The 25,451-nt window shown below is 44.1% G+C and overlaps 1 protein-coding gene across 10 annotated transcripts in view; it reads right to left on the reverse strand.

The window, feature by feature from the left end:
* Nucleotides 1-3,532: 3,532 nt before the first annotated feature.
* slc16a13 (solute carrier family 16 member 13) overlaps nucleotides 3,533-25,451 on the reverse strand; it is a 56,564-nt gene continuing 34,645 nt past the window's right edge. For 8 of the 10 annotated variants that reach the window (XM_046318443.1, XM_046318435.1, XM_046318437.1 and 5 more), the window contains 6 exons: nucleotides 24,733-24,957; nucleotides 24,472-24,615; nucleotides 24,054-24,310; nucleotides 23,486-23,680; nucleotides 22,985-23,324; nucleotides 3,533-6,924 (listed from right to left, as the gene is read on the reverse strand). In XM_046318443.1, the coding sequence (XP_046174399.1) occupies nucleotides 6,617-6,924; nucleotides 22,985-23,324; nucleotides 23,486-23,680; nucleotides 24,054-24,310; nucleotides 24,472-24,615; nucleotides 24,733-24,955 (1,467 nt within the window). In that variant the 5' untranslated portion in view covers nucleotides 24,956-24,957 and the 3' untranslated portion in view covers nucleotides 3,533-6,616. The remainder of the gene's footprint in view (nucleotides 6,925-22,984; nucleotides 23,325-23,485; nucleotides 23,681-24,053; nucleotides 24,311-24,471; nucleotides 24,616-24,732; nucleotides 24,958-25,451) is intronic. The other 2 variants (XM_046318440.1, XM_046318439.1) reach the window with 2 other exon arrangements.

Consider the following 25,451-nt stretch of genomic DNA (forward strand, 5'->3'; position numbering starts at 1 on the left):
GAACACTTCTCAGTCCCTGAATTGTTGGAGGCCATTAAATCCTTACCTTCAAATACATCTCCTGGGGAGGATGGCTTCCCTCCAGAGTTCTATAAAGAATTTAGGGAGCTGTTGGTCCCCTACCTTATGGAGGTACGTAAAAAAAGCCAGAGAAGACAACTGCTTTCCAGAGTCCTTCTCTCAAGCAGTGATTACTGTAATCCACAAGAAAGGGAAAACCCGCTAAAGTGCGCCTCCTACAGACCGATCTCTCCTTAACACAGATTGTAAACTGGTCACTAAGAGGCTATCTAAGAGACTGGAGTCATGTCTTCCCCTGTTGGTCAACCCAGATCAGACTGGCTTCATAATTAATAGATTGTCCTGTAATCTCAGAAGGTTCTTTGATATAATTCCCCTTGCTAACAAAAACAAAATACCTGGTGTCGCAGTCTCCCTCGACGCTGAAAAGGCCTTTGATAGGGTTGAATGGCCATACCTCTTTCGCGTCTTGGAAAAGTTCAGTTTAGGTACTGTGTTTGTAAATTTGATAAAAATCACTCTACAAATCTCCTAAAGCTAGGATTGCTACCAATGGGATTACTTCCTCCTCTTTCCCTCTTTATAGGGGGAACAGACAAGATTGCCCAATTAGCCCCCACCTCTTTGCCCTCGCCATCAAACCGTTGGCTGAGGCTATTAGAACGTGCCCTGACATACATGGCTTTGAGGTGGGCCCCCATACCCATAAATTATCACTCTTTGCGGGCGACCTTATCTTATTCCTAACAAACCCAGAACACTCCCTCTCTCACTTGCAGATCCTACTACAGTGTTATAGTTCTTTCTCTGGATATAAGGTCAATCTTGATAAAAGCGAAATCTTACCGTTGTCTGTCTTTGACCATCATACCATCAAGCACAAGTTTCCTTTTAGATGGTCTCCTATGGGCTTCACATATTTGGGCATAATGGTGGATGGTAATCTGAACAACCTCTATAAACTCAATGTGCCCAGTTTGTTGCAAAAGGTGGTTGACCTTTTTTAAATGGATGGACTTACCTCTCACTCTACTGGGTAGAATCAATGTAATTAAAATGAATGTCCTGCCCAGGTTTCTATATCTGTTTCAATCTCTCCCTATCCCTGTTCCCGCACATCATTTTTTTCCTCTCTCGACAAGCTGACCAGACGGTTTATCTGGCACGGCAAAACCCCTAGGGTTGGCCTGGATAAACTGACCCTTGATTACAGTCAAGGGGGCTTAAACCTCCCCAATTTTAGAATGTACTACTGGGCTGCACAGTCTAGGTTTCTGGCTCAGAGGTTTGACAATGGTCCCTCTCCCTCATGGTTGAACATTGAAAAGCTTGAGGTAGATGACACTGGGGCAGATCTGTTTTACAAATGGGACAGAAAATCTATAAAAACGATCACAGACAACCCTTTAATCATACATTCTGTCCTGGCATGGTGCAAACTGCATGAGCTGTTCGGACGAGGGGGATTCCTTTCCCCTAAAACCCCTTTATGGAACAATAGATTGATCCCTATGTTTTTCCAGAATAGTAACTTTAGACCATGGTCTGATAAGGGGGATCAGTCTTCTGGAACATTGTTACGAGGAGGGAGTTCTTATGTCTTTTGATCAGCTGAAACAGAAATGCCACTTGCCTAACAGGGACTTCTTTAGCTACCTACAACTACGAAACTTTATTAGGGTGACTCTCAAGGGACAATGGAATCTACCCAAGATGTCACCTATTGAACAACTCTGCCACGCAGACCAACCACTGTTCAAGACCATTTCCCGTGTTTACAATGCTCTTATGTCAGGACTAACACTGCTTGGGCTATATAAACTCCGACTTAGATGGGAGAGATCTGGGTATTGATCTTGATGAGGATCTATAGAGTGACCTATGCAGGGATGGGGTTACATCCACATTGAACTCCAGATACAGACTGATCCAGTTTAATTTCCTCCATCTGCTCTATATCACCCCATCTAGACTGCACAGGTTCAACCCAGATATCTTCTCCCAATGTTTTAGATGTGGCTCAGATGAAGGAACATTCCTCCATTCCACTTGGCAGTGTTCAAAACTACACAGTTTCTGGCAGGGGGTATGCGATACCATATCCTCAATTCACGGGGTTGCATTCTCTTTAGACCCGGAGGTCTGTCTACTGGGTAACTTTACTAACACCAATCTTAGGCAAAGCCATACTATAAAGCTAACAGAAATATTGCTAGCGATTGCCAAGAAATGTATTGCCTTGAAATGGAAATTGGATTCCTCCCTGCCAGTTGCAATGTGGCTTTTGAAAGTTAATAGTTGTATCCCTTTGGAGAAAATCACTTACTGCTTGAGGAATAAGTTAAAGACATTTTACAGAATTTGGCAACCTTTGACTATATGGAGAATCTCCCCCCACATCTCATTGATTGAATCTATATATAATCCTCACATAATGTTTCACACGTAATGTATATTATGTAGCCTACGGCAGCTGAACCAATGTCTCGTTATTTATTTTATTTTTTATTAATTTTTTAAATTTTTCGTTGTCCAATATCTTTTCACTTTTGTTTTGAATGTGCTTAATTGGAAAATGCAAAAATGCAAAAAAAAGAAGAAAAACGACATCCAGAATAAAAAAATGTATAGGTACAAAACCCATCGCGCACCAGACAACAATGTGCACAAGCACTTACAACAAACAATTCCACACAAAGACATGGGGGGGGGGGTTTAAATACACAACATGTAATGAGGTAATGAAAATCAGATGTGTGGGAAAACAAGACAAAACAAATGGAAAATGGATCGGCAATGGCTAGAAGACCGGTGACGTCGACCGCCGAACACCGCCCGAACAAGGAGAGGAACCGACTTCGGCAGAATTCATGACATCCTGTTTGCAACAAACATGCATCATGTTTGTAGTACTGCAAATAATGTGGCAAAGCAGTTCACTTTTTGTCCTGAATGCAAAGTGTTTTGTATTGGATTTGCCCCAAACATCACATTACTGAGTATCAATCTCCATATTTTCAAGCATAGTGGGGGCTGGTTGTATGGTTGTAATTGTTAAGAACTGGAGAGTTTGTCAGGATAAAAAGTAAACAGAATGGAGCGAAGTACAGGCAAAATCCAAGAGGAAGCCTGATTGTCTGCTTTCCGCCAGACACTGGGAGATGAATTCACCTTCAGCAGGACAATAAAACACAAGGCCAAATCTACACTGGAGTTGCTTACCAAGAAGACAGTGAACGCTCCTGAGTGGGTAATCTCCCCAGTCCCTCAAGAGAAGCAGAAATGGAAGACAAAACTTTACTGATGTCAACAAAATGGCTGATGATGCATTCATTCTATCAATTTATGACATTCTAGTGAGCAAGGCTTAATTTAGTATTCTAGAGCACCAACACCAAGTAATGGCAGAAGAGAAGCTGCATGTATCTAGTTATAGACAAGTTGACTAACAAATAGCCTACTTAATGTCGGAAATTCCATCAAAAAAAATCATCCTGCCGTCCCTGGGCAATTGAGGAATATTTTGTTTATTCATGGACACAGAAATACTTATAAGCGGGATAGCAAAAGTGCATGTAAACAGCATATCCTGAACAGGACCTTACATGGGATATGAGCGATTATCTGGAATACTGTGTGCATCAGTGGTGGCTGGTGGAAGGAGCGATAGGACAACAGCTCATTGTAATGGCTGGAATGGTATAAATGGAGTCAAACGTGGTTTCCATGTTTGATACCATTCCATTCCAGCCATTACAGCGAGCCCATACTCCTATAGCTCTTCCCACCAGCCTCCTCTGGTGTGCATGTAAACATAGTCACTGACAAAAGTATCAACTGACCAATTAGATTACCTAGAAGTGCTCTGCCAACCAAATCCAGATCATGATCGTCTTAGCCTGGTCCCAGATCTGTCAAAACTGTTCGGCGGGACAAAGACCAGAGGAGTTGCAAGACAGCACGAACAGATTTGGGTTGGGGGCACAATTGTCTAGCCCTCACCTTGCAAAATAATGATGAAAAAAAAAACATGGAAATAAATGATGAACAAGAGACATTCACAGGAGAGTAACTACATACAATTTCAACAGCACTTGATATTCAGTAAACAGAAAATTGCGTTGATTGACTGAACTGAGAAAGTTCTGGAAACTAGGAGAGCACACTGCCAGTGAGTGACTACATGTCAGTAGGTTGCCTATTCCATACTTGCTTTGGGAAAACACCTTGTGCTCTTTTCAAGATGTAGAGTGAAAGCTATGATCCCTTGTCCACCACCCAAAGGACATCCAGCCAACTTGACAACTGTACACAACTGATGCATTGGAGTCAACATGGGCCAGCATCCCTGTGGAATGCTTTCGACACCTTGTAGAGTCCATGCCCTACGAATAGAGGCTGTTCTTCCATCTACACTAAGCTCAATCTTTTGGAGTTCCTTTGGTGTTTAGTCCAAAATATGATATGATTGTATAACATTATTGTACATGAGGAATAGACTGTCTATATGAAGAGTTTTGTTCCAAAAACGCTATATCCACCCATTTTCCCACGTTTTTTCATCAGAAATTATTTCTTATGGTATCTTCATGGGTGTAAAATATGTTTTCCGACTTTTAATTCATAGATTTTAGGCGTTTAATTATTTATTTATTTGCAAAACTCTATATACCCATTGTTTAGCTCGAATTTTGTACATTTGAATGATATGTGTCTGTCTCACCTAACTATCTTAAGATGAATGAACTGTAAGTCGCTCTGGATAAGAGTCCGCTAAATGACTCAAATGTCAAATGTAAATATTTTACATCCTACAGATCTCATATTACTATAATGTTTCATTTTTTTTATATTGATGTAACATATGTCATTTGTGCAGTTCTTTATGAAAAAAAAATGTTATTTATTACATTTGACTGTGTTAAACCTAGCAGTACTAGTTATTCCTCCGAGAATGAGGCGGATATATAGGGTTTTGCAACAAAACATGATTATTTATCTCTCTGAAATGAAACCACCAAGTGATCGAATCCAAAACAATGACATGTCTGTCATTGAACAACCCCGTGCCATGATTAGATAGTGGAAAAAAACACAATCTCTTTAATAAGTTCTTTATACTACAAAAGCTCATTTACAAACATTTCTGAAAATTGATATATAGCGTTTTAGAATTAAACTCGTCATATCCTCATAGCAGCCCGACTATGGGACTGTGGCCTCGAGTTAGTTGAATAATACCAGGGGTCAGAGAAATACACCTAAAACAATCATCCATTTTTTGACATAGAACACCAAATGACTCATGTGAATATATCATTCCAGAGAATGATTCAAAGAAAACGGATTAGTGCTACTTCAATCTTACTCACGCATAGCCTACTAGATTAGACAAGTCAGAGAGTTGGGTGGGGGAAAGAACTCAAACCAGATTCCCTTCTACCTATGTACCTATGGGTACAGATCGAGACGGACTGGTGTGTTTAAAATCAGAAGCCTTTCTCATTGGAAGATATTGAATGCTAAATGGTGGCCCTGGTGTGAACGGTTCCGCTTTTAGAAGTTCCTTACAAAATAAACATTCTGCCACCCAGATGTGGTTGATCTTGTGAGTACACCTACATTGATCCTGCAAGTGATATGGTAGCCTACTGTGGGGGCTACCCCAAGGCTCTGTTTGGACAGAGAGAGAGAGAGAGAGAAGGGTCAAAAATGTTGGACATATGCCATGAACTAGACTGTCACATGATATGGTCTGTGACGTATAGGGGCGGCAGGGTAGCCTAGTGGTTAGAGCGTTGGACTAGTAACCGGAAGGTTGCAAGTTCAAATCCCCGAGCTGACAAGGTACAAATCTGTCGTTCTGCCCCTGAACAGGCAGTTAACCCACTGTTCCTAGGCCGTCATTGAAAATAAGAATTTGTTCTTAACTGACTTGCCTGGTTAAATAAAGGTCAACAAACAAAAAAAACAAAACAAAAAAAATTGCTAGCTGAGTTGCCTGAGGACTTCTTATACTGAATGCCACCCACCATGTTGACCTTTTCTCTACAGCTAGAAAACTGAATAAGACTTCACATGAGCAGATTCTGAAAGTCATGGTGACATATGGACTAGTGGAGGAGCTATCGGAGGAAGGGCTCATTGTAATGACTGGAATGGAATCAATGGAACGGAGTTTCCATATGGTTGCTGTGTTTGATACCGTTCCATTGATTCCATTCCAGCCATTACAATGAGTCCGTCCTCCTATAGATCCTCCCACCAGGCTCCTCTGGTTAGAAGCTATGCGTGTGAAATGCCATGGTCATAACACGGCCAAGTCATATGTAACACGATATACTGGTTGGATGTGTACAGTAGACATCCCACACTGCCCATGTGTATTTTTGCCTTGTATCTGTGTCTTCCTCCTCCACAAATGTACACGACTTCGGAATATAAACCTGTAGCACTCGTGCACCTTAACCATATACTCCCCAGACCAATGGGGAAACTGAGAAACTGAGAAACTGAGAAACGAGGCATTCAGCCGCCCTATTGGCTAAGTAAGTGGCATCATCGGCTATATAGTAGTGGCATCATCGGTTCTGCTTCAGTTTAAAGGCATGTACACCTCTGGTTCCGGCTGGAGGCTGTCGCAGTCCAGTTGCGGTTGAGAGTACGGTATGGTATCTATGTGGTTGAGTTTCTCTGATTGGGAGTTGGTCATGAGGCCAGACTCAGGGCTCTGCTGGTTCTGCTGCTTGTTGTTGTAGTTGTGGGCGTGTCTCTGGAGAGGGTGCTGGTCGGTGCAGGAGAAGAAGTGAGGCAAAGTGGTCATTACCATGGTACCCAGCAGGAGGAAACCACCAGCGACCAGGAAGGAGGCCGTGTAACTGCCTGTCAGGTCCTTCAACAAACCTGCAGAGTGAGAGAAAACGTATTAGAGAAAACCAGAAGAGAGAGAGAAAACGTATTAGAGAAAACCAGAAGAGAGAGAAAAATGAGGGGGGGGGGTGGAGAGGGAGAGAGAGGCAGGCATTAGACAACCATTAGAAGAGAGAAAGGAGCGGCATATGGGAAAGGGAAGGAAAGAGGGGGTGATGGATTGTTAGGAGACTACAGATGGTCACAGATAGGGAAAAGGAGAGAGGGAATGTGAAAAGTGTGAGAGAAAATACAGAGTCAATGGTAGACTTTGAGGAGACTCCTACGGTAGGTACACCTACAGCTCATCTCTTGGCAGTAGTACTGCGGACTACTTTATCACTGACCTCAATCCTAAAGTCTCTCAGAACATTCAGTCAGCCCACTGACACCCCGATCAGGTCACAATAAAAATCAGTCTACGTGAACAGAACGATACTCAATCATGAGGCATCAAAGCCAAAAGAAGTGAATAATATTAAGAAATGCTATAAATGAAATGAAAATATTGTGGAAACCTACCAAAAAAACAATTAGGCAACAACAAATTCAATCCCTTTTAGACAACTCCCTTGAAAAAATGTTTCACTGTAAAAGTAAAGGTGTAAACTTGGCAGTAGAAAACCTAAACAGTGTATTTGACCGCTCAGCGTCCCTATCAAGTATAAACAATTAAAGCAGACAACCTAAGAAAATGAACAACAATGACAAATAGTTTGATGAAGACTGCAAAAACCTACGAATGAAATTGAGAAACCTATCCAACCAAAAACATAGAGACACAGAAAACCTGAGCCAACGCCTTCACTATGATGAATAACTCAAACAAAACAGAAATAGACCACAGGAAAAAAAGGAACAGCACATCAGAAATCAGCTCAATGTAATTGAAGATCGATAGACTAACCATTGGAAAACACTAAACAAACAACATGAAGAGTTATCTAAAACAGAGATATACAATACACCACTTCTCCAATAGTTTGGGCTCTATAACAAACAGCAAAAAACTATACATGATCAAATGGATCTTAGAATCAACTTTTATAAACTACCAGAACCCACTGGATTCTCAAATTACATTGAATGAACTATAGGAAAAAATACAAACCCTCCAACCCAAAAAGGCTGATGGTGTTTAGGGTATCCTCAATGAAATGATAAAATATACAGACCACACATGCCAATTGGAAAAACTTAAAATCTTTAAAATCATCCTCTGCTCTAGCATCATCCCAAATATTGGGAACCAAGGAGGGTTCACCCCAATCCACAAAAGTGGAGAGAAATTTGAATCCAAAAAGTACAGTGGGATATGCGTCAACAGCAACCGTGGGAAAATCCTCTGCATTATCATTAACAGCAGACTTGAACATTTTGCTCAGTACATTGTTTTCACTTAGGAATGTCAAATTGGCTTTTTACCAAATCACTGTATGACTCTTCCGGCGCCAACAGAGATGGCCGCCTCGCTTCGCGTTCCTAGGAAACTATGCAGTTTTTTGTTTTTTTAAGTGTTATTTCTTACATTTGTACCCCAGGTCATCTTAGGTTTCATTACATACAGTCGAGAAGAACTACTGAAGATAAGAGTAGCGTCAACTCACCATCAGTACGACCAAGAATATGACTTTCGCGAAGCGGATCCTGTGTTCTGCCTTTCACCCAGGACAACGGAATGGATCCCAGCCGGCGACCCCAAAAAAGGGGGAAAAGGAGCGGTCTTCTGGTCAGACTCCGGAGACGGACACATCGTGCACCACTCCCTAGCATTCTTCTCGCCAATGTCCAGTCTCTTGACAACAAGGTTGATGAAATCCGAGCAAGGGTAGCATTCCAGAGGGACATCAGAGACTGTAACGTTCTTTGCTTCACAGAAACATGGATCACTGGAGAGACGCTATCGGAGTCGGTGCAGCCAACTGGTTTCTCCACGCATCGCGCAGACAGAAACAAACATCTTTCTGGTAAGAAGAGGGGCGGCGGCGTATGCTTCATGGTTAACGTGACGTGGTGTGATCATAACAACATACAGGTACTCAAGTCCTTCTGTTCACCTGATTTAGAATTCCTCACAATCAAATGTCGACCGCATTATCTACCAAGGGAATTCTCTTCGATTATAATGACAGCCGTATATATTCCCCCCCAAGCAGACACATCGATGGCTCTGAACGAACTTTATTTGACTCTTTGCAAACTGGAATCCATTTATCCGGAGGCTGCATTCATTGTAGCTGGGGATTTTAACAAGGCTAATCTGAAAACAAGACTCCCTAAATTTTATCAGCATATCGATTGCGCAACCAGGGCTGGAAAAACCTTGGATCACTGCTATTCTAACTTCCGCGGCGCATATAAGGCCCTGCCCCGCCCTCCTTTCGGAAAAGCTGACCACGACTCCATTTTGTTGATCCCTGCCTACAGCCAGAAACTAAGACAAGAAGCTCCCGCGCTGAGGTCTGTTCAACGCTGGTCCGACCAATCTGATTCCACACTCAAAGACTGCTTCCATCACGTGGACTGGGATATGTTTCGTATTGCGTCAGACAACAACATTGACGAATACGCTGATTCGGTGAGCGAGTTCATTAGAACGTGCGTTGAAGATGTCGTTCCCATAGCAACGATTAAAACATTCCCAACCCAAAAACCGTGGATTGATGGCAGCATTCGTGCGAAACTGAAAGCCCGAACCACTGCTTTTAATCAGGGCAAGGTGACCGGAAACATGACCGAATACAAACAGTGTAACTATTTTCTCTGCAAGGCAATCAAACAAGCTTAGCGTCAATATAGAGACCAAGTAGATTCTCAATTCAACTGCTCAGACACAAGAGGTATGTGGCAGGGTCTACAGTCAATCACGGATTACAAAAAGAAAACCAGCCCCATCACGGACCAGGATGTCTTGCTCCCAGACAGACTAAATAACTTTTTTTGCCCGCTTTGAGGACAATACAGTGCCACTGACACGGCCCGCAACTAAAACATGCGGACTCTCCTTCACTGCAGCCGACGTGAGGAAAACATTTAAACGTGTCAACCCTCGCAAGGCTGCAGGCCCAGACGGCATCCCCAGCCGCGCCCTCAGAGCATGCGCAGACCAGCTGGCTGGTGTGTTTACGGACATATTCAATCAATCCCTATCCCAGTCTGTTGTTCCCACATGCTTCAAGAGGGCCACCATTGTTCCTTTTCCCAAGAAAGCTAAGGTAACTGAGCTAAACGACTACCGCCCCGAAGCACTCACTTCCGTCATCATGAAGTGCTTTGAGAGACTAGTCAAGGACCATATCACCTCAAACCCTACCTGACACCCTAGACCCACTCCAATTTGCTTGCCCAAATAGGTCCACAGACGATGCAATCTCAACCACACTGCACACTGCCCTAACCCATCTGGACAAGAGGAATACCTATGTGAGAATGCTGTTCATCGACTACAGCTCGGCATTTAACACCATAGTGCCCTCCAAGCTCGTCATCAAGCTCGAGACCCTGGGTCTCGACCCCGCCCTGTGCAACTGGGTACTGGACTTCCTGACAGGCCGCCCCCAGGTGATGAGGATAGGCAACAACATTTCCACCCCGCTGATCCTCAACACTGGGGCCCCACAAGGGTGCATTCTGAGCCCTCTCCTGTACTCCCTGTTCACCCACGACTGCGTGGACACGCACACCTCCAACTCAATCGTCAAGTTTGCGGACGACACAACAGTGGTAGGCTTGATTACCAATAACGACGAGACTGCCTACAGGGAGGAGGTGAGGGCCCTCGGAGTGTGGTGTCAGGAAAATAACCTCACACTCAACGTCAACAAAACTAAGGAGATGATTGTGGACTTCAGGAAACAGCAGAGGGAACACCCCCCTATCCACATTGATGGAACAGTAGTGGAGAGGGTAGTAAGTTTTAAGTTCCTCGGCGTACACATCATAGACAAACTGAATTGGTCCACCCACACAGACAGCATCGTGAAGAAGGCGCAGCAGCGCCTCTTCAATCTCAGGAGGCTGAAGAAATTTGGCTTGTCACCAAAAGCACTCACAAACTTCTACAGATGCACAATCGAGAGCATCCTGTCGGGCTGTATCACCGCCTGGTACGGCAACAGCTCCGCCCACAACCGTAAGGCTCTCCAGAGGGTAGTGAGGTCTGCACAACGCATCACCGGGGGCAAACTACCTGTCCTCCAGGACACCTACACCACCCGATGTCACAGGAAGGCCATAAAGATCATCAAGGACAGCAACCACCCGAGCCACTGCCTGTTCACCCCGCTATCATCCAGAAGGCGAGGTCAGTACAGGTGCATCAAAGCTGGGACCGAGAGACTGAAAAACAGCTTCTATCTCAAGGCCATCAGACTGTTAAACAGCCACCACTAACATTGAGTGGCTGCTGCCAACACACTGACTCAACTCCAGCCACTTTAATAATGGGAATTGATGGGAAAATATGTAAAATATATGACTAGCCACTTTAAACAATGCTACCTAATATAATGTTTACATACCCTACATTATTAATCTCATGTGTATATACTGTACTCTATATCATCTACTGCATCTTTATTATTATGTAATACATGTATCACTAGCCACTTTAACTATGCCACTGTTTACATACTCATCTCATATGTATATACTGCACTCAATACCATCTACTGTATCTTGCCTATGCCGCTCTGTACCATCACTCATTCATATATGTTTATGTACATATTCTTTATCTCCTTACACTTGTGTCTATAAGGTAGTAGTTTTGGAATTGTTAGCTAGATTACTTGTTGGTTATTACAGCATTGTCGGAACTAGAAGCACAAGCATTTCGCTACACTCGCATTAACATCTGCTAACCATGTGTATGTGACAAATAACATTTTATTTTATTTGACAGACAACGTATTCACCCTGCACACCCAATTGACAAACAAACAAACCAAAAGGAAGTCAAAATCTTCTCATGCTTTGTTGATTTCAAAAAAGCTTTTGACTCAATTTGGCATGAGGGTCTGCTATACAAATTGATATTAGGGGAAAAACATACAATATTGTAAAATCCATGTACACAAACAAGGGTGTTGTTAAAATGGGCAAAAAACACACATTACTTTCCACAGGGCTGTGAGGTGAGACAGGGACGCAGCTTAAGCCCCACCCACTTCAACATATATATCAACGGAATTGGCGAGGGCACAAGAATCTGTCTACTGTTTCAAATGTCAAATGTCTACTGTTTACTGTCCCCAACCAAGGAGGGCCTACAGCAGCACCTAGATCTTCTGCACAGATTCTGTCAGACCTGGGCCCTGACAGTAAATCCCAGTAAGACAAAAATAAAGGTCCAATTGCCAGGACCACAAATTCAAATTACATCTAGACACCGTTGCCCTAGCGAACAAGAAAAGGGCCTGAACATCAGCGCCACAGGTAACTTCCACAGAGCTGTGAACGATCTGAGACAGGGCAAGAAGGGCCTTCTACGCCATCAAAAGGAACATAAAATTCAACATACCAACTAGGATCTGGCTAAAAATACTTGAATCAGTTATAGAACCCATTGTCCTTTATGTCCTTTATGGTTGTGAGGTCTGGGGTCTGCTCACCAACCAAGAACTCACAAAATGGGACAAACACCAAATTGAGACTCTGCATGCAGAATTCTGCAAAAATACACTGCTCAAAAAAATAAAGGGAACACTTAAACAACACAATGGAACTCCAAGTCAATCACACTTCTGTGAAATCAAACTGTCCACTTAGGAAGCAACACTGATTGACAATAAATTTCACATGCTGTTGTGCAAATGGAATAGACAACAGGTGGAAATAGGCAATTAGCAAGACACCCCCAATAAAGGAGTGGTTCTGCAGGTGATAACCACAGACCACTTCTCAGTTCCTATGCTTCCTGGCTGATGTTTTGGTCACTTCTGAATGCTGGTGGTGCTTTCATTCTAGTGGTAGCATGAGACGGAGTCTACAACCCACACAAGTGGCTCAGGTAGTGCAGCTCATCCAGGATGGCACATCAATGCGAGCTGTGGCAAGAAGGTCTGCTGTGTCTGGCAGCGTAGTGTCCAGAGCATGGAGGCGCTACCAGGAGACAGGCCAGTACATCAGGAGACGTGGAGGAGGCCGTAGGAGGGCAACAACCCAGCAGCAGGACCGCTACCTCCACCTTTGTGAAAGGAGGAGCACTGCCAGAGCCCTGCAAAATGACCTCCAGCAGGCCACAAATGTGCATGTGTCTGCTCAAACGGTCAGAAACAGACTCCATGAGGGTGGTATGAGGGCCTGACATCCACAGGTGGGGGTTGTGCTTACAGCCCAACACCGTGCAGGACGTTTGGCATTTGCCAGAGAACACCAAGATTGGCAAATTCGCCACTGGCACCCTGTGCTCTTCACAGATGAAAGCAGGTTCACACTGAACACATTTGACAGACGTGACAGTCTGGAGACGCCGTGGAGAACGTTCTGCTGCCTGCAACATCCTCCAGCGTGACCGGTTTTGCGGTGGGTCAGTCATGGTGTGGGGTGGCACTTCTTTCTTCTTTCTTTCCGCACAACCCTCCATGTGCTCGCCAGAGGTAGCCTGACTGCCATTAGGTACCAAGATGAGATCCTCAGACCCCTTGTGAGACCATATGCTGGTGCGGTTGGCCCTGGGTTCCTCCTAATGCAAGACAATGCTAGACCTCATGTGGCTGGAGTGTGTCAGCAGTTCCTGCAAGAGGAAGGCATTGATGCTATGGACTGGCCCGCCCGTTCCCCAGACCTGAATCCAATTGAGCACATCTGGGACATCATGTCTCGCTCCATCCACCAACACCACATTGCACCACAGACTGTCATCAGGAGCATGCACAGGCGTTGTAGGGAGGTCATACAGGCACGTGGAGGCCACACACACTACTGAGCCTCATTTTGACTTGTTTTAAGGACATCAAAGTTGGATCAGCCTGTAGTGTGGTTTTCCACTTTAATTTTGAGTGTCAATCCAAATCCAGACCTCCATGGGTTGATAAATTTGATTTCCATTGATAATTTGTGTGATATTGTTGTCAGCACATTCAACTATGTAAAGAAGAAAGTATTTAATAAGAATATTTCATTCATTCAGATCTAGGATGTGTTATTTTAGTGTTCCCTTAATTTTTTTGAGCAGTGTATAATCTGTGTACAACATAAAACACAAAATAATGCATGCAGGGCAGAATTAGGCCGATACCCGCTAATTATCACAATCCAGAAAATAGACGTTAAATTCTACAACTACCTGAAAGGAAGTGATTCCCAAACCTTCCATAACAAAGCCATCACCTACAGAGAGATGAACCTGGAGAAGAGTCGGTCCTGGGGGCTCTGTTCACAAACAGACCCCACAGAGCTCCAGGACAGAAACACAATTAGACCCAGCCAAATCATGAGAAAACAAAAAGAGAATTACTTAACACATTGGAAAGAATTAACAAAAAAAACAAAAAGATAATTACTGAGCAAACTAGAATGCTATTTGGCCCTAAACAGAGAGCACACAGTGGCAGAATACCTGACCACTGTGACTGATCCAAAATGTAAAAAAGCTTTGACTATGTACTAGAGGTCAACGGATTATGATTTTCAACGCTGATACCGATTTAAATCGGACGATTTTTAAAGTATTTTTTTATTTGTAATAATGACAATTACAACAATACGGAATTAATACTTGTTTTAACTTAATATAAAACATCAATAAAACCAATTTAGCCTCAAATAAATAATGAAACATGTTCAATTTGGTTTAAATAATGCAAAAACAAAGTGTTGGAGAAGAAAGTAATGTGCCACGTAAAAAAAGCTAACGTTTAAGTTACTTGCTCAGAACATGAGAACATATGAAAGTTGGTGGTTCCTTTTAACATGAGACTTCAATATTCCAAGGTAAGAGGTTTTAGGTTGTATTTAATATAGTATTTATAGGACTATTTCTCTCTATACCATTTGCATTTCATATACCTTTGACTATTGGATTTTCTTATAGGTACTATAGTATTGCCAGTGTAACAGTATAGCTTCCGTCCCCCTCCTTGCCCCTACCTGGGCTCGAACCAGGAACACATAGACAACAGCCACACATGAAGCATTGTCACCCATCTCTCCACAAAAGCCACGGCCCTTGCAGCGCAAGGGGAATAACTACTCCAAATCTAAAAGCGAGTGACGTTTGAAACAGTATTAGTGCACACCCAGCTAACTAGCTAGCCATTTCACATTGGTTACACCAGCCATTAGGCTGATAGGCTTGAAGTCATAAACAGCGCTGTTGCTTGTGAAGAGCTGCTGGCAAAACGCACAAAAGTGCTGTTTGAATTACATTTACATTTAAGTCATTTAGCAGACGCTCTTATCCAGAGCGACTTACAAATTGGTGCATTCACCTTATGAATGAATGATTACGGGCCTGCTGCTGCTCAGTCAGACTGCTCTATCAAATCAGACGTAATTATAACATAACACACAGAAATACGAGCCTTTGGTCATTAATATGATCGAATCCGGAAACTATCATTTTGAAAACAAAACGTTTATTATTTCAGTGAAATACGGAACCATTCAGTATTTTATCTAACGGGTGGCATCACTAAGTCTAAATATTCTTGTTCCATTGCACAACCGTCAATGTATATCATAATTAAGTAAAATTCTGAAAAATTAGTTCACAATGAGCCAGGCAGCCCAAACTGTTGCATATACCCTGACTCTGCGTGCAATGAATGCAAGAGAAATGTCAATTTCACCTGGTTAATATTGCCTGCTAAACTGGATCAGTAGTTATAACTAGTGATTATGATTTTTTTACAAGGTAAGTTTAATGCTAGCTAGCAATTTACCTTGGCTTCTACTACATTCGCGTAACAGGCAGGCTACTCGTGGAGTGCAATGGTTAGAGCGTTGGACTAGTTAACTCTGCGGTTGCAAGATTGGAACCCTGAGCTGACAAGGTGAAAATCTGTCGTTCTGCCCCTGAACAAGGCTGTTAACCCACAGTTCCTAGGCAGTCATTGAAAATAAGAATGTGTTCTTAACCGACTTGCCTAGTTAAATAAAAAGGTATAAAAAATACATCGGAAATTGGCAATGTACTGTGTACAGTCTCAGTGAGCATAGCCTTGCTATTTAGAAAGGCCGCCGTAGGCAGAACTGACTCAAGAACTGCGCTTCCTGACCTCCTGCCAAATGTATGACCATATTATAGATGCATATTTCCCTCAGTCCCACAAAGAATTCGAAAGCAATTTGGATAAACTCCCATATCTATTTGGAGAAATACCACAGTGTGCCATCACAGCAGCACGATTTATGACCTGTTGCCACAAGAAAATGGTAACCAGTGAAGAACAAACACCATTATAAATACAACCAATATTTACATTTATTTATTTTCCCTTTAGTACTTTACCTATTTTACACATCGTTAAAACACTGTATATAGACAATATGACATTTGACATGTCTATTCCTTTGGAACTAGTTTATATCACTTTTGTTTATTATCTATTTCACTTGCTTTGGCAACATAATCATATGTTTCTCATGCCAATAAAACCCTTTGAATTGAATTGAGAGAGAGACCAAGACAGAGAAGAGAGCAGAAGAACATAACCAAACGTAACCTAGAGGGGAGGTGGGGTGATGGAGAAAGTGTGTGGGAGGTCAAATGGCCAGAGAGAGTGAGAGCAATAAAGCACTTGGACTGTATGGATTTCCAATAGGTAGGCTAAAGGTTTACCATGGTTAGCTAATCATCAACTGATTTGACCCAGTGTTGACTAGATGACATTTCTTATGTGTCAACAGTGGATTTAGATATGGAGCCTTTATTAGTGATAAAACAATGAATTAATATCCAACAGGTAGGTTAAAGGGTTTAACATGTTTAGCTAATCATCAACTGATTTGACCCTGTGTTGACTAGCTGACATTTTGGCCAACATCAAGAGGCCAACATTCCTACCGATCCCTCTGCTTCGTTACAATCACAACTCGGTGGGAGATGTCGCCGAAATCACCATAGCACTAGTCAGAAAAACCAGCAGGAGCCGCTTCACACGCTGCTAACAGAAGCACAGAAGGCCGACCAGAACTTGCAATATATGTTAAGTTTGTTTAAGAGCGCGGCCGACCCGGATGGGAGGCCTAAACAGCATCGGATGTTCGGGTCGTGTGGTCTCTGACATCGTCTTCAGGTGAGACACAGTGTGTAAGATAACAAGCGCTTATCATCCTGAAGGTTTTGTCTATCTGATTATATGAAATTGCAGTGGTTAAGGGTAGGCCTGTTGTACAACTATTCATTGTCATTCATAATAACAATAGATAAACCGTTATTAAGGCTATAGGTTATGATGGGTATTGGGTATATGCTATGGTGTAGAATAGTCTAGGTTACCCTTTGTATAATAATAATATAATAATAATAATAATATATAATAATAATAATAATATATGCCATTTAGCAGACGCTTTTATCCAAAGCGACTTACAGTCATGTGTGCATACATTCTACGTATGGGTGGTCCCGGGGATCGAACCCACTACCCTGGCGTTACAAGCGCCATGCTCTACCAACTGAGCTACAGAAGGAGCTCAGTTGTAACTGTTTGTTATGGTGAAGCCTGACCATTATAATTTAGAAGTGTATCAGGTCAAAGGTGAGATGAAGATATTGACTCCTACCATTGTCATCTCTCCCTGTTCTTTACATCCTTTCTCTCCCTCAACCCTCTCCATCTCTCGCTCTCTCTCCCTATACATGTTTTTCTCCCTCCTGTGCTCTCTCTGCATGTTCTCTCTCCCTCCTCCAGTCCTGCGCTACACCTACACAGTGGAGTACGACCTCCAGTCCCTCTCCCTGGAACAGCTAGTGAGAGCCTCCTTTGTCCATCTCCGTCCCTCTAATACATCCAGGATGCCCCACCCCTCTCCTCTTCGTTGCAGGGCCAGAGTCTCCTCTCTGGGGAATGATAGCTGGACAAGCCCCCATGGAGTTCTGGGGCGCCTAGTCACCCTGGAGCCGCATCAGCAGTGGACAGAAACTGACATCACAGAGCACCTCACCACACAGGTGGTAAAGCTGACCCAGGAAAGGCCAAAGCAGGGCAGTCGCCTGACCCTCATGGCCCAGTATTGGTGCTTGGATCCTGGGCATTGGAGGAGCGAGGCCTTGGGAAGCCTGTGGAGAATCCGAGGGGGACACATGAGGGGAAGGAGGGCGGCCTCCGCAAATCACCTCAACACCCCCGCTCTCCTCCTCTTCCTCAATGAAGAGGAAGAAACCAGAGAGTGGAGGGCAGCGACCCGAACTGGGTGGTCCAGTTTGGGGGGTCTGACTCCAGAGCCTCACCACCTCTTCGCCCCCCGACTCAGTCGCTCCAACGGCCCTAATCCCCCAGGTAGCATCGCCTCCGACATCCCCAACTACCGAAAACACAAGAAACCCTCGCCCAAGAACCAGTGCAAACTCCACTCCTACCGGGTCACCTTTGCCGCGTTAGGCCTGGTCAAATACCTCGGCCACACCAGTACAACCCTGGCTACTGTAAAGGAGACTGTCCCAGAATCCTCCACTACGGCCTCAACCCCTCCAGCCATGCCATAATGCAGAAACTGATTAAAGGGAAGGGGATGGACGAGGTGCCGTCGCTGTCCTGCGTGCCGTATAAGTCCATCAGCGTACTGATGCTGCTGGATGACAACAAGACAGTGGATTATAAGGAGATCCCTGACATGATAGCTGAGTCCTGCACCTGTCGGTAGTTAAAGAAATGGGGGATCTCCTTATAATGAAATGGTGTAGTTAACTAGTTAATCACTAGTTAACTACACATGGTTGATGATATTACTAGTTTATCTAACGTGTCCTGTATTGCATATAATCGATGTGGTGCGTATCGTTGCTCCAATGTGTACCTAACCATAAACATCAATGCCTTTCTTAAAATCAAGACACAGAAGTATATTTTTTTAATCATGCATATTTAGCTAAAATAAATCCAGGTTAGCAGGCAAAATTAACCAGGTGAAATTGTGTCACTTCTCTTGTATTCATTGCAGGCAGAGTCAGTGTATATGCAACAGTTTGGGCACCCTAATTTGCCAGAATTTTACGTAATTATGACATAACATTGAAGGTTGTGCAATGTAACAGCAATATTTAGACTTAGGGATGCCACCTGTTAGATAAAATACAGAACGGTTTTATCTAACTAGTATTTCTATGTGTTATGTTATAACTAAGTCTATGATTTGATAGAGCAGTCTGACTGAGCGGTGGTAGGCACCAGCAGGCTCGTAAGCATTCATTCAAGCAGCTCTTAGCTGTGCTTCAAGCATTGAGCGGTTTATGACTTCAAGCCTATCAACTCCCGAGATTAGACTGGTGTAACTGATGTGAAATGGCTAGCTAGTTAGTGCGGTGCGCGCTAATAGCGTTTCAAACGTCACTCGCTCTGAGACTTGGAGTAGTTGTTCCCCTTGCCCTGCAAGGGCCGCGGCTTTTGTGGAGCGATGGATAACGCTGCTTCGAGGGTGGCTGTTGTCGATGTGTTCCTGGTTCGAGCCAAGGTAGGAGCAAGGAGAGGGACGGAAGCTATACTGATATAGGAGCGAGGAGAGGGACGGAAGCTATACTGTTACACTGGCAATACTAAAGTGCCTATAAGAAAATAATAGCCAATAGTCAGGTATATGAAATAGAAATGGTATAGGAGAGAATTAGTCCTATAATTCCAATAACTACCACCTAAAACTTCTTACATGGGAATATTGAAGACTCATGTCAAAAGGAAACACCAGCTTTCATATATGTTCTCATTTTCTGAGCAAGAACTGAAACGTAAGCTTTTTTTTTTACATGGCACATATTGCACTTTTACCTTCTCCAACCCTTTGTTTTTGCATGATTTAAACCAAATTGAACATGTTTCATTATTCATTCGAGGCTAAATTGATTTTATTGATGTATTATATTAAGTTAAAATAAGTGTTCATTCAGTATTGTTGTATTTGTCATTATTAAACAAACAAACAAATAAATAGGCCGATGAATCGGTATCGGCTTTTTTTGGTCCTCCAATAATCGGTATCGGCGTTGAAAAATCATAGTCGGTCGACCTCCAGTCAAGAGTACACCAAATATTAAGAAGGCCTTCCTAATATTGAGTTGCAGCCCCTTTTGCCCTCAGAACAGCCTCAATTCGTTGGGGCATGAACACCACAAGGTGTCTAAAGCGTTCCACAGAGGTGTTGGCCCATGTTGACTCCAATGCTTCCCACAGTTGTGTCAAGTTGGCTGATAGTGGATCTCTACTCTGGACAACTTGTTCCATCTCATCCAACAGATGCTCAATTAGATTGCGATCTGGTGACTTGGCAGGCCACTGCAGTAAGCTGAACACTGTCATATTCGTGGAACCATTCCAGGACAATACTAGCCTTGCGGCATGGGACATCATCTTACTGGCAAACATCTGCTTGCAGACGGATACAGTTGCCATGAAGAGATGCACTTGATTGGCAATGATGTTCAGATATCCTGTGGCATTGAAACATTGCTCCACTTTTAACAAGGGGCAGAGTGTGTGCCAGAAAACACAATCCACACCATCACCTTTCTCCATACCCCCGTGGTTTTCGACATACCACTGCAACAGCATTTCTTGTTTTTTTTTCGCTGAAAGAGGTGGAGCACTGGATGGTCGTCGGCTACCATACACCCCATTTGTGTGAAGGTACGATGAGTTGTGCATTATTTTATAGGTCTTTGGGCACCAATGTTGTACTGCACATTTCAGGTCAGCTTGTGTCAGCCTCCTTTGTCCTATTTCATAAATGACCTGGCCTGCCGTTGGCTGGATGTTCTCAGGGTGTCTGATCAATAAGGCATCATAGCTTTCACCTGGTCAGTTTGTCATGGAAAGAGCAGGTGTTCTTATTGTTTTGTACACTCAATGTACAGTGGGGCAAAAAAGTATTTAGTCAGCCACCAATTGTGTGAGTTCCCCCACTTAAAAATACGAGAGAGGCCTGTAATTTTAATCATAGGTACACCTCAACTATGACAGACAAAATAAGAAAATAATCCAGAAAATTACATTGTAGGATTTATAATGAATCTATTTGCAAATTACGGTGGAAAATAAGTATTTGGTCCCCTAGAAACAAGCAAGATTTCTGGCTCTCACAGACCTGTAACTTCTTTAAGAGGCTCCTCTGTACTCCACTCGTTACCTGTATTAATGGCACCTGTTTGAACTTGTCATCAGTATGTAAGACCTGTCCACAACCTCAAACAGTCACACTCCAAACTCCACTATGGCCAAGACCAAAGAGCTGTCAAAGGACACCAGAGTGAATGACCTGCAGAGAGCTGGGACCAAGGTAACAAAGCCTACCATCAGTAACACACTACGCTGCCAGGGACTCAAATCCTGCAGTGCCAGACGTCCAGGCCCGTCTGAAGTTTGCTAGAGAGCATTTGGATGATCCAGAAGAAGATTGGGAGAATGTCATATGGTCAGATGAAACCAAAATATAACCTTTTGGTAAAAACTCAACTCGCCGTGTTTGGAGGACAAAGAATGCTGAGTTGCATCCAAAGAACACCAAACCTACTGTGAAGCATGGGGGTGGAAACATCATGCTTTGGGACTGTTTTTCTGCAAAGGGACCAGGACGACTGATCCGTGTAAAGGAAAGAATGAATGGGGCCATGTATCGTGAGATTTTGAGCGAAAATCTCATTCCATCAGCAAGGGTATTGAAGATGAAACGTGGCTGGGTCTTTCAGCATGACAATGATCCCAAACACACCACCTGGGCAACGAAGGAGTGGCTTCGTAAGAAGCATTTCAAGGTCCTGGAGTGGCCTAGCCAGTCTCCAGATCTCAACCCCATAGAAAATCTTTGGAGGGAGTTGAAAGTCCGTGTTGCCCAGCAACAGCCCCAAAACATCACTGCTCTAGAGGAGATCTGCATGGAGGAATGGGCCAAAATACCAGCAACAGTGTGTGAAAGCCTTGTGAAGATTTACAGAAAACATTTGACCTCTGTCATTGCCAACAAAGGGTATATAACCAAGTAATGAGAAACTTTTGTTATTGACCAAATACTTATTTTCCAACATAATTTGCAAATTAATTAATTAAAAATCCTACAATGTGATTTTCTGGATTTTTTTCTTCTCATTTTCAAATCAAATTTATTTATATAGCCCTTCGTACATCAGCTGATATCTCAAAGTGCTGTACAGAAACCCAGCCTAAAACCCCAAACAGCAAACAATGCAGGTGTAAAAGCACGGTGGCTAGGAAAAACTCCCTAGAAAGGCCAAAACCTAGGAAGAAACCTAGAGAGGAACCGGGCTATGTGGGGTGGCCAGTCCTCTTCTGGCTGTGCCGGGTAGAGATTATAACAGAACATGACCAAGATGTTCAAATGTTCATAAATGACCAGCATGGTCAAATAATAATAAGGCAGAACAGTTGAAACTGGAGCAGCAGCACAGTCAGGTGGACTGGGGACAGCAAGGAGCCATCATGTCAGGTAGTCCTGGGGCATTTTGTCTGTCATAGTTGAAGTGTACCTATGATGAAAATTACAGGCCTCTCATCTTAAGTGGGAGAACTTGCACAATTGGTGGTTGACTAAATACTTTCTTGCCCCACTGTCTATGGAGCCTCTATTAGGTTACATATGACCTCTTCTCCACTTACATGGTCAAGGTCACCCATAAAGAATTGAAACACGTGGGGCCAACCTGGGGAGGGACTAAAAATGTATATGTAGAGGGATCGATGAGCTAGCATGCAGGTGAGGGGAGGACAGAAGGCAGAAGAGTTCCCAATCTTGACCTCAACCATTACAGGGTCAACAGAACAAAAATGTCCTTAGAGCAACACTTAGGGCAAAGGTGGCTAAACTTGGGGAACAGGAGTGCACTCTGCAATCTATCCCCAATTCCTTCAACAGCTGCTCCACTCTTCTCCAGTATCTCTCGTACCTGACAGCGGTGACCCCAGCAGCCCCCCGATGCTCTCGATCATCTGTAGCAGCCCCAGGGCGCCCAGCATCCGCTCCATGCCCACGATCTCCGGCACCACCGAGAACACCAGGGGAGTCATGGCGCCGGCGCAGAACCCATAAGCTAGGCTGATGATGAGGAGGCCCGGGTAGGACCCCCCCAAGGAGCCCAGGGGCAGCACGAGGAGGGAGAGGCCCAACAGGCCCGTCCAGAGGACCAGCATGTGGGGCAGACGGAGACGGCCCAGGTCCGAGGCCCAGCCGGACACCACACGGCCCACGATGTCCGTCACACCCGTGGCTGAGATGACGAAGGCAGCCTGGATAAGATTGAAACAATTGACATGAATCTATGCATCTACCAATCAGAGCAACAAAAACTGAAGAAAAAAAACAATTGGTAATCGATAATCATTTTGGATCATCTCTAAAATCCCATTGTTTACATAGTGATGTAATTGTGAAATAGGCTAATTCAAACCTGATACTGGGAGAAGCCCTCGTGGCGGCTGTGGGCCACCAGGTGGACGTAAGGCACAAAGTAGCCACAGTTGAAGAAGGTGATGGCCAAGCTGTAAGTGAGGAAGGGCCGCTGGAAGAGGAGGGAAAGCTCCAGGTAGGAGTAGGCCCGTTGGAAGAGGGAGGCGCAGGAACAGGCACTCTCACCTGGGGCCAGCTGAAAAGAGCGAGGAGAGGGGTGAAGAAGTGCATGAGAGAAAGAGACTGATGCTGAAACAAATTACTTAAAACCTTGAAAGCAGGTCCATCAAACACTGCTGGCACCCAAACAAGACGTCACATGCAAGATTACACAACACAGATACTTTGTTTTGTAACTGTTCCTGTTGTATAAAGGTTGAACCCACATGAGTCCTATTATGAAATGTCAAAACCCAGTTATCAAACATTGGATGTGTTAAGTCAGCCAGAGAGAGAGAGATGAGAACGTTACAGGAGGTCGATGTGCCTTTGATCAAGGTAATTAACCCAAATTGCTCTGGATAAGAACATCTGCTAAAACTACAAAAAATGTAAATGGATGTTCCTACCGCAGCTACAGCCTTGTGAGTCCCCAGGGGCCTGATGAGGGCCCCGCAGGCCACCATGTTGAGGCTGAGGCCCCCCAGGATGAGAAGGGCCCCCCGCCAGGTGTACATCTCCACCAAGAGCTGGAAGAGGGGTGAAAAGGCGAAGGACGAGAGGCCCACGCCCGTAAAGCCTAGCGCCATGGCCAGGGAGCGCTTCCGGGTGAAGTACTGCATCACTGACGCCACCATAGGAGTGAAGACTAATGCCCAGCCCGAACCTGGAGGGTAGGCCGGAGGGTGAAGGAGGAGAGAAAGAGTTATATACTGTATGTTCAGAGGTTTGGACATAAAAGAGAGACAGAAATTAGCATGTGAGTGTTTTTAGGTCCACGTGTGTGTGTGTGTGTGTGTGTGTGTGTGTGTGTGTGTGTGTGTGTACCTGAGATGATGCCCAAGGTGAGGTAGAGGTGTGTGACGCAGGTGGCCTGTGAGGCCAGGATGAAGCCGAGTGCAGAGAGACAACCTCCTGCCATCACAACAGGTCTGGCACCGTATCCATTACACAGCGCTGTGCCAATTGGACCTGGGGAACACACACACGTTTAACTACCAGTCATCACACTATGCACAGCGGACCAAGGATCATTTGTATGAGCATTCACATGGGGCATTACCCTCTCCTATATACATATATACACACACTCACTGACACACTGCTGCATGGCCAACCCTATGGATGTGATCCAGGATACAGCCTGGGCGCCCTCCCCAAAGTACTGCACAAACTCCACAAAGAAGACCCCCATGCTCCGGATTATCCCAAACACCAGGGCAGAGGTCACAAACAGGGCCCCCACCACCACCCAGCCCCACCCACCATCTGGGTCTGCTGGCTGGCTCTGGAGCGCCTGCAGCTTGGCCATGGCTGGGAGGGAGGGAGAGATATGGAGAGAGAGAGGAAAGGAGATGTTATTTGCGATACTTCAGAAATACCCTGTTTAAACCATGTATTAGAAACACTACATTCTACTACAGCCTTTGCTGTTGAGCCTTTGCTGTATTTCATTACATCGAACACCTGCGTTACTTTCAGGTGCAGGCTTCAAAGAAACAACATGTCAATCATGCAAGAATGTATCAAACGTGCTTGAATTTGCCTGCTGCTGTGGGTTTTCACTGGGTTTCCATAAATGTGCCTTAAATTAAATAGACAATGAATGACATTTAGAGGAAATCGCCGTGAGGCAAGTGGTTAGTTGACCTGAAACAGGTGCTCTGTGATGTTGTGGAGCTATACTGTTGAATAGCAAGGTATCAAACACATCAAACATATGGAAACCACATGACTCTGTTCCATTAATTCCATTCCAGATATTACAATGAGCCAGTCCTCCAATAGCTCCTCCCAACAGCCTCTGG

This window comes from Oncorhynchus gorbuscha, linkage group LG21 (genome assembly GCF_021184085.1).
Source record: "Oncorhynchus gorbuscha isolate QuinsamMale2020 ecotype Even-year linkage group LG21, OgorEven_v1.0, whole genome shotgun sequence".
In the NCBI taxonomy this organism is placed as follows: Eukaryota; Metazoa; Chordata; class Actinopteri; order Salmoniformes; family Salmonidae; genus Oncorhynchus; species Oncorhynchus gorbuscha.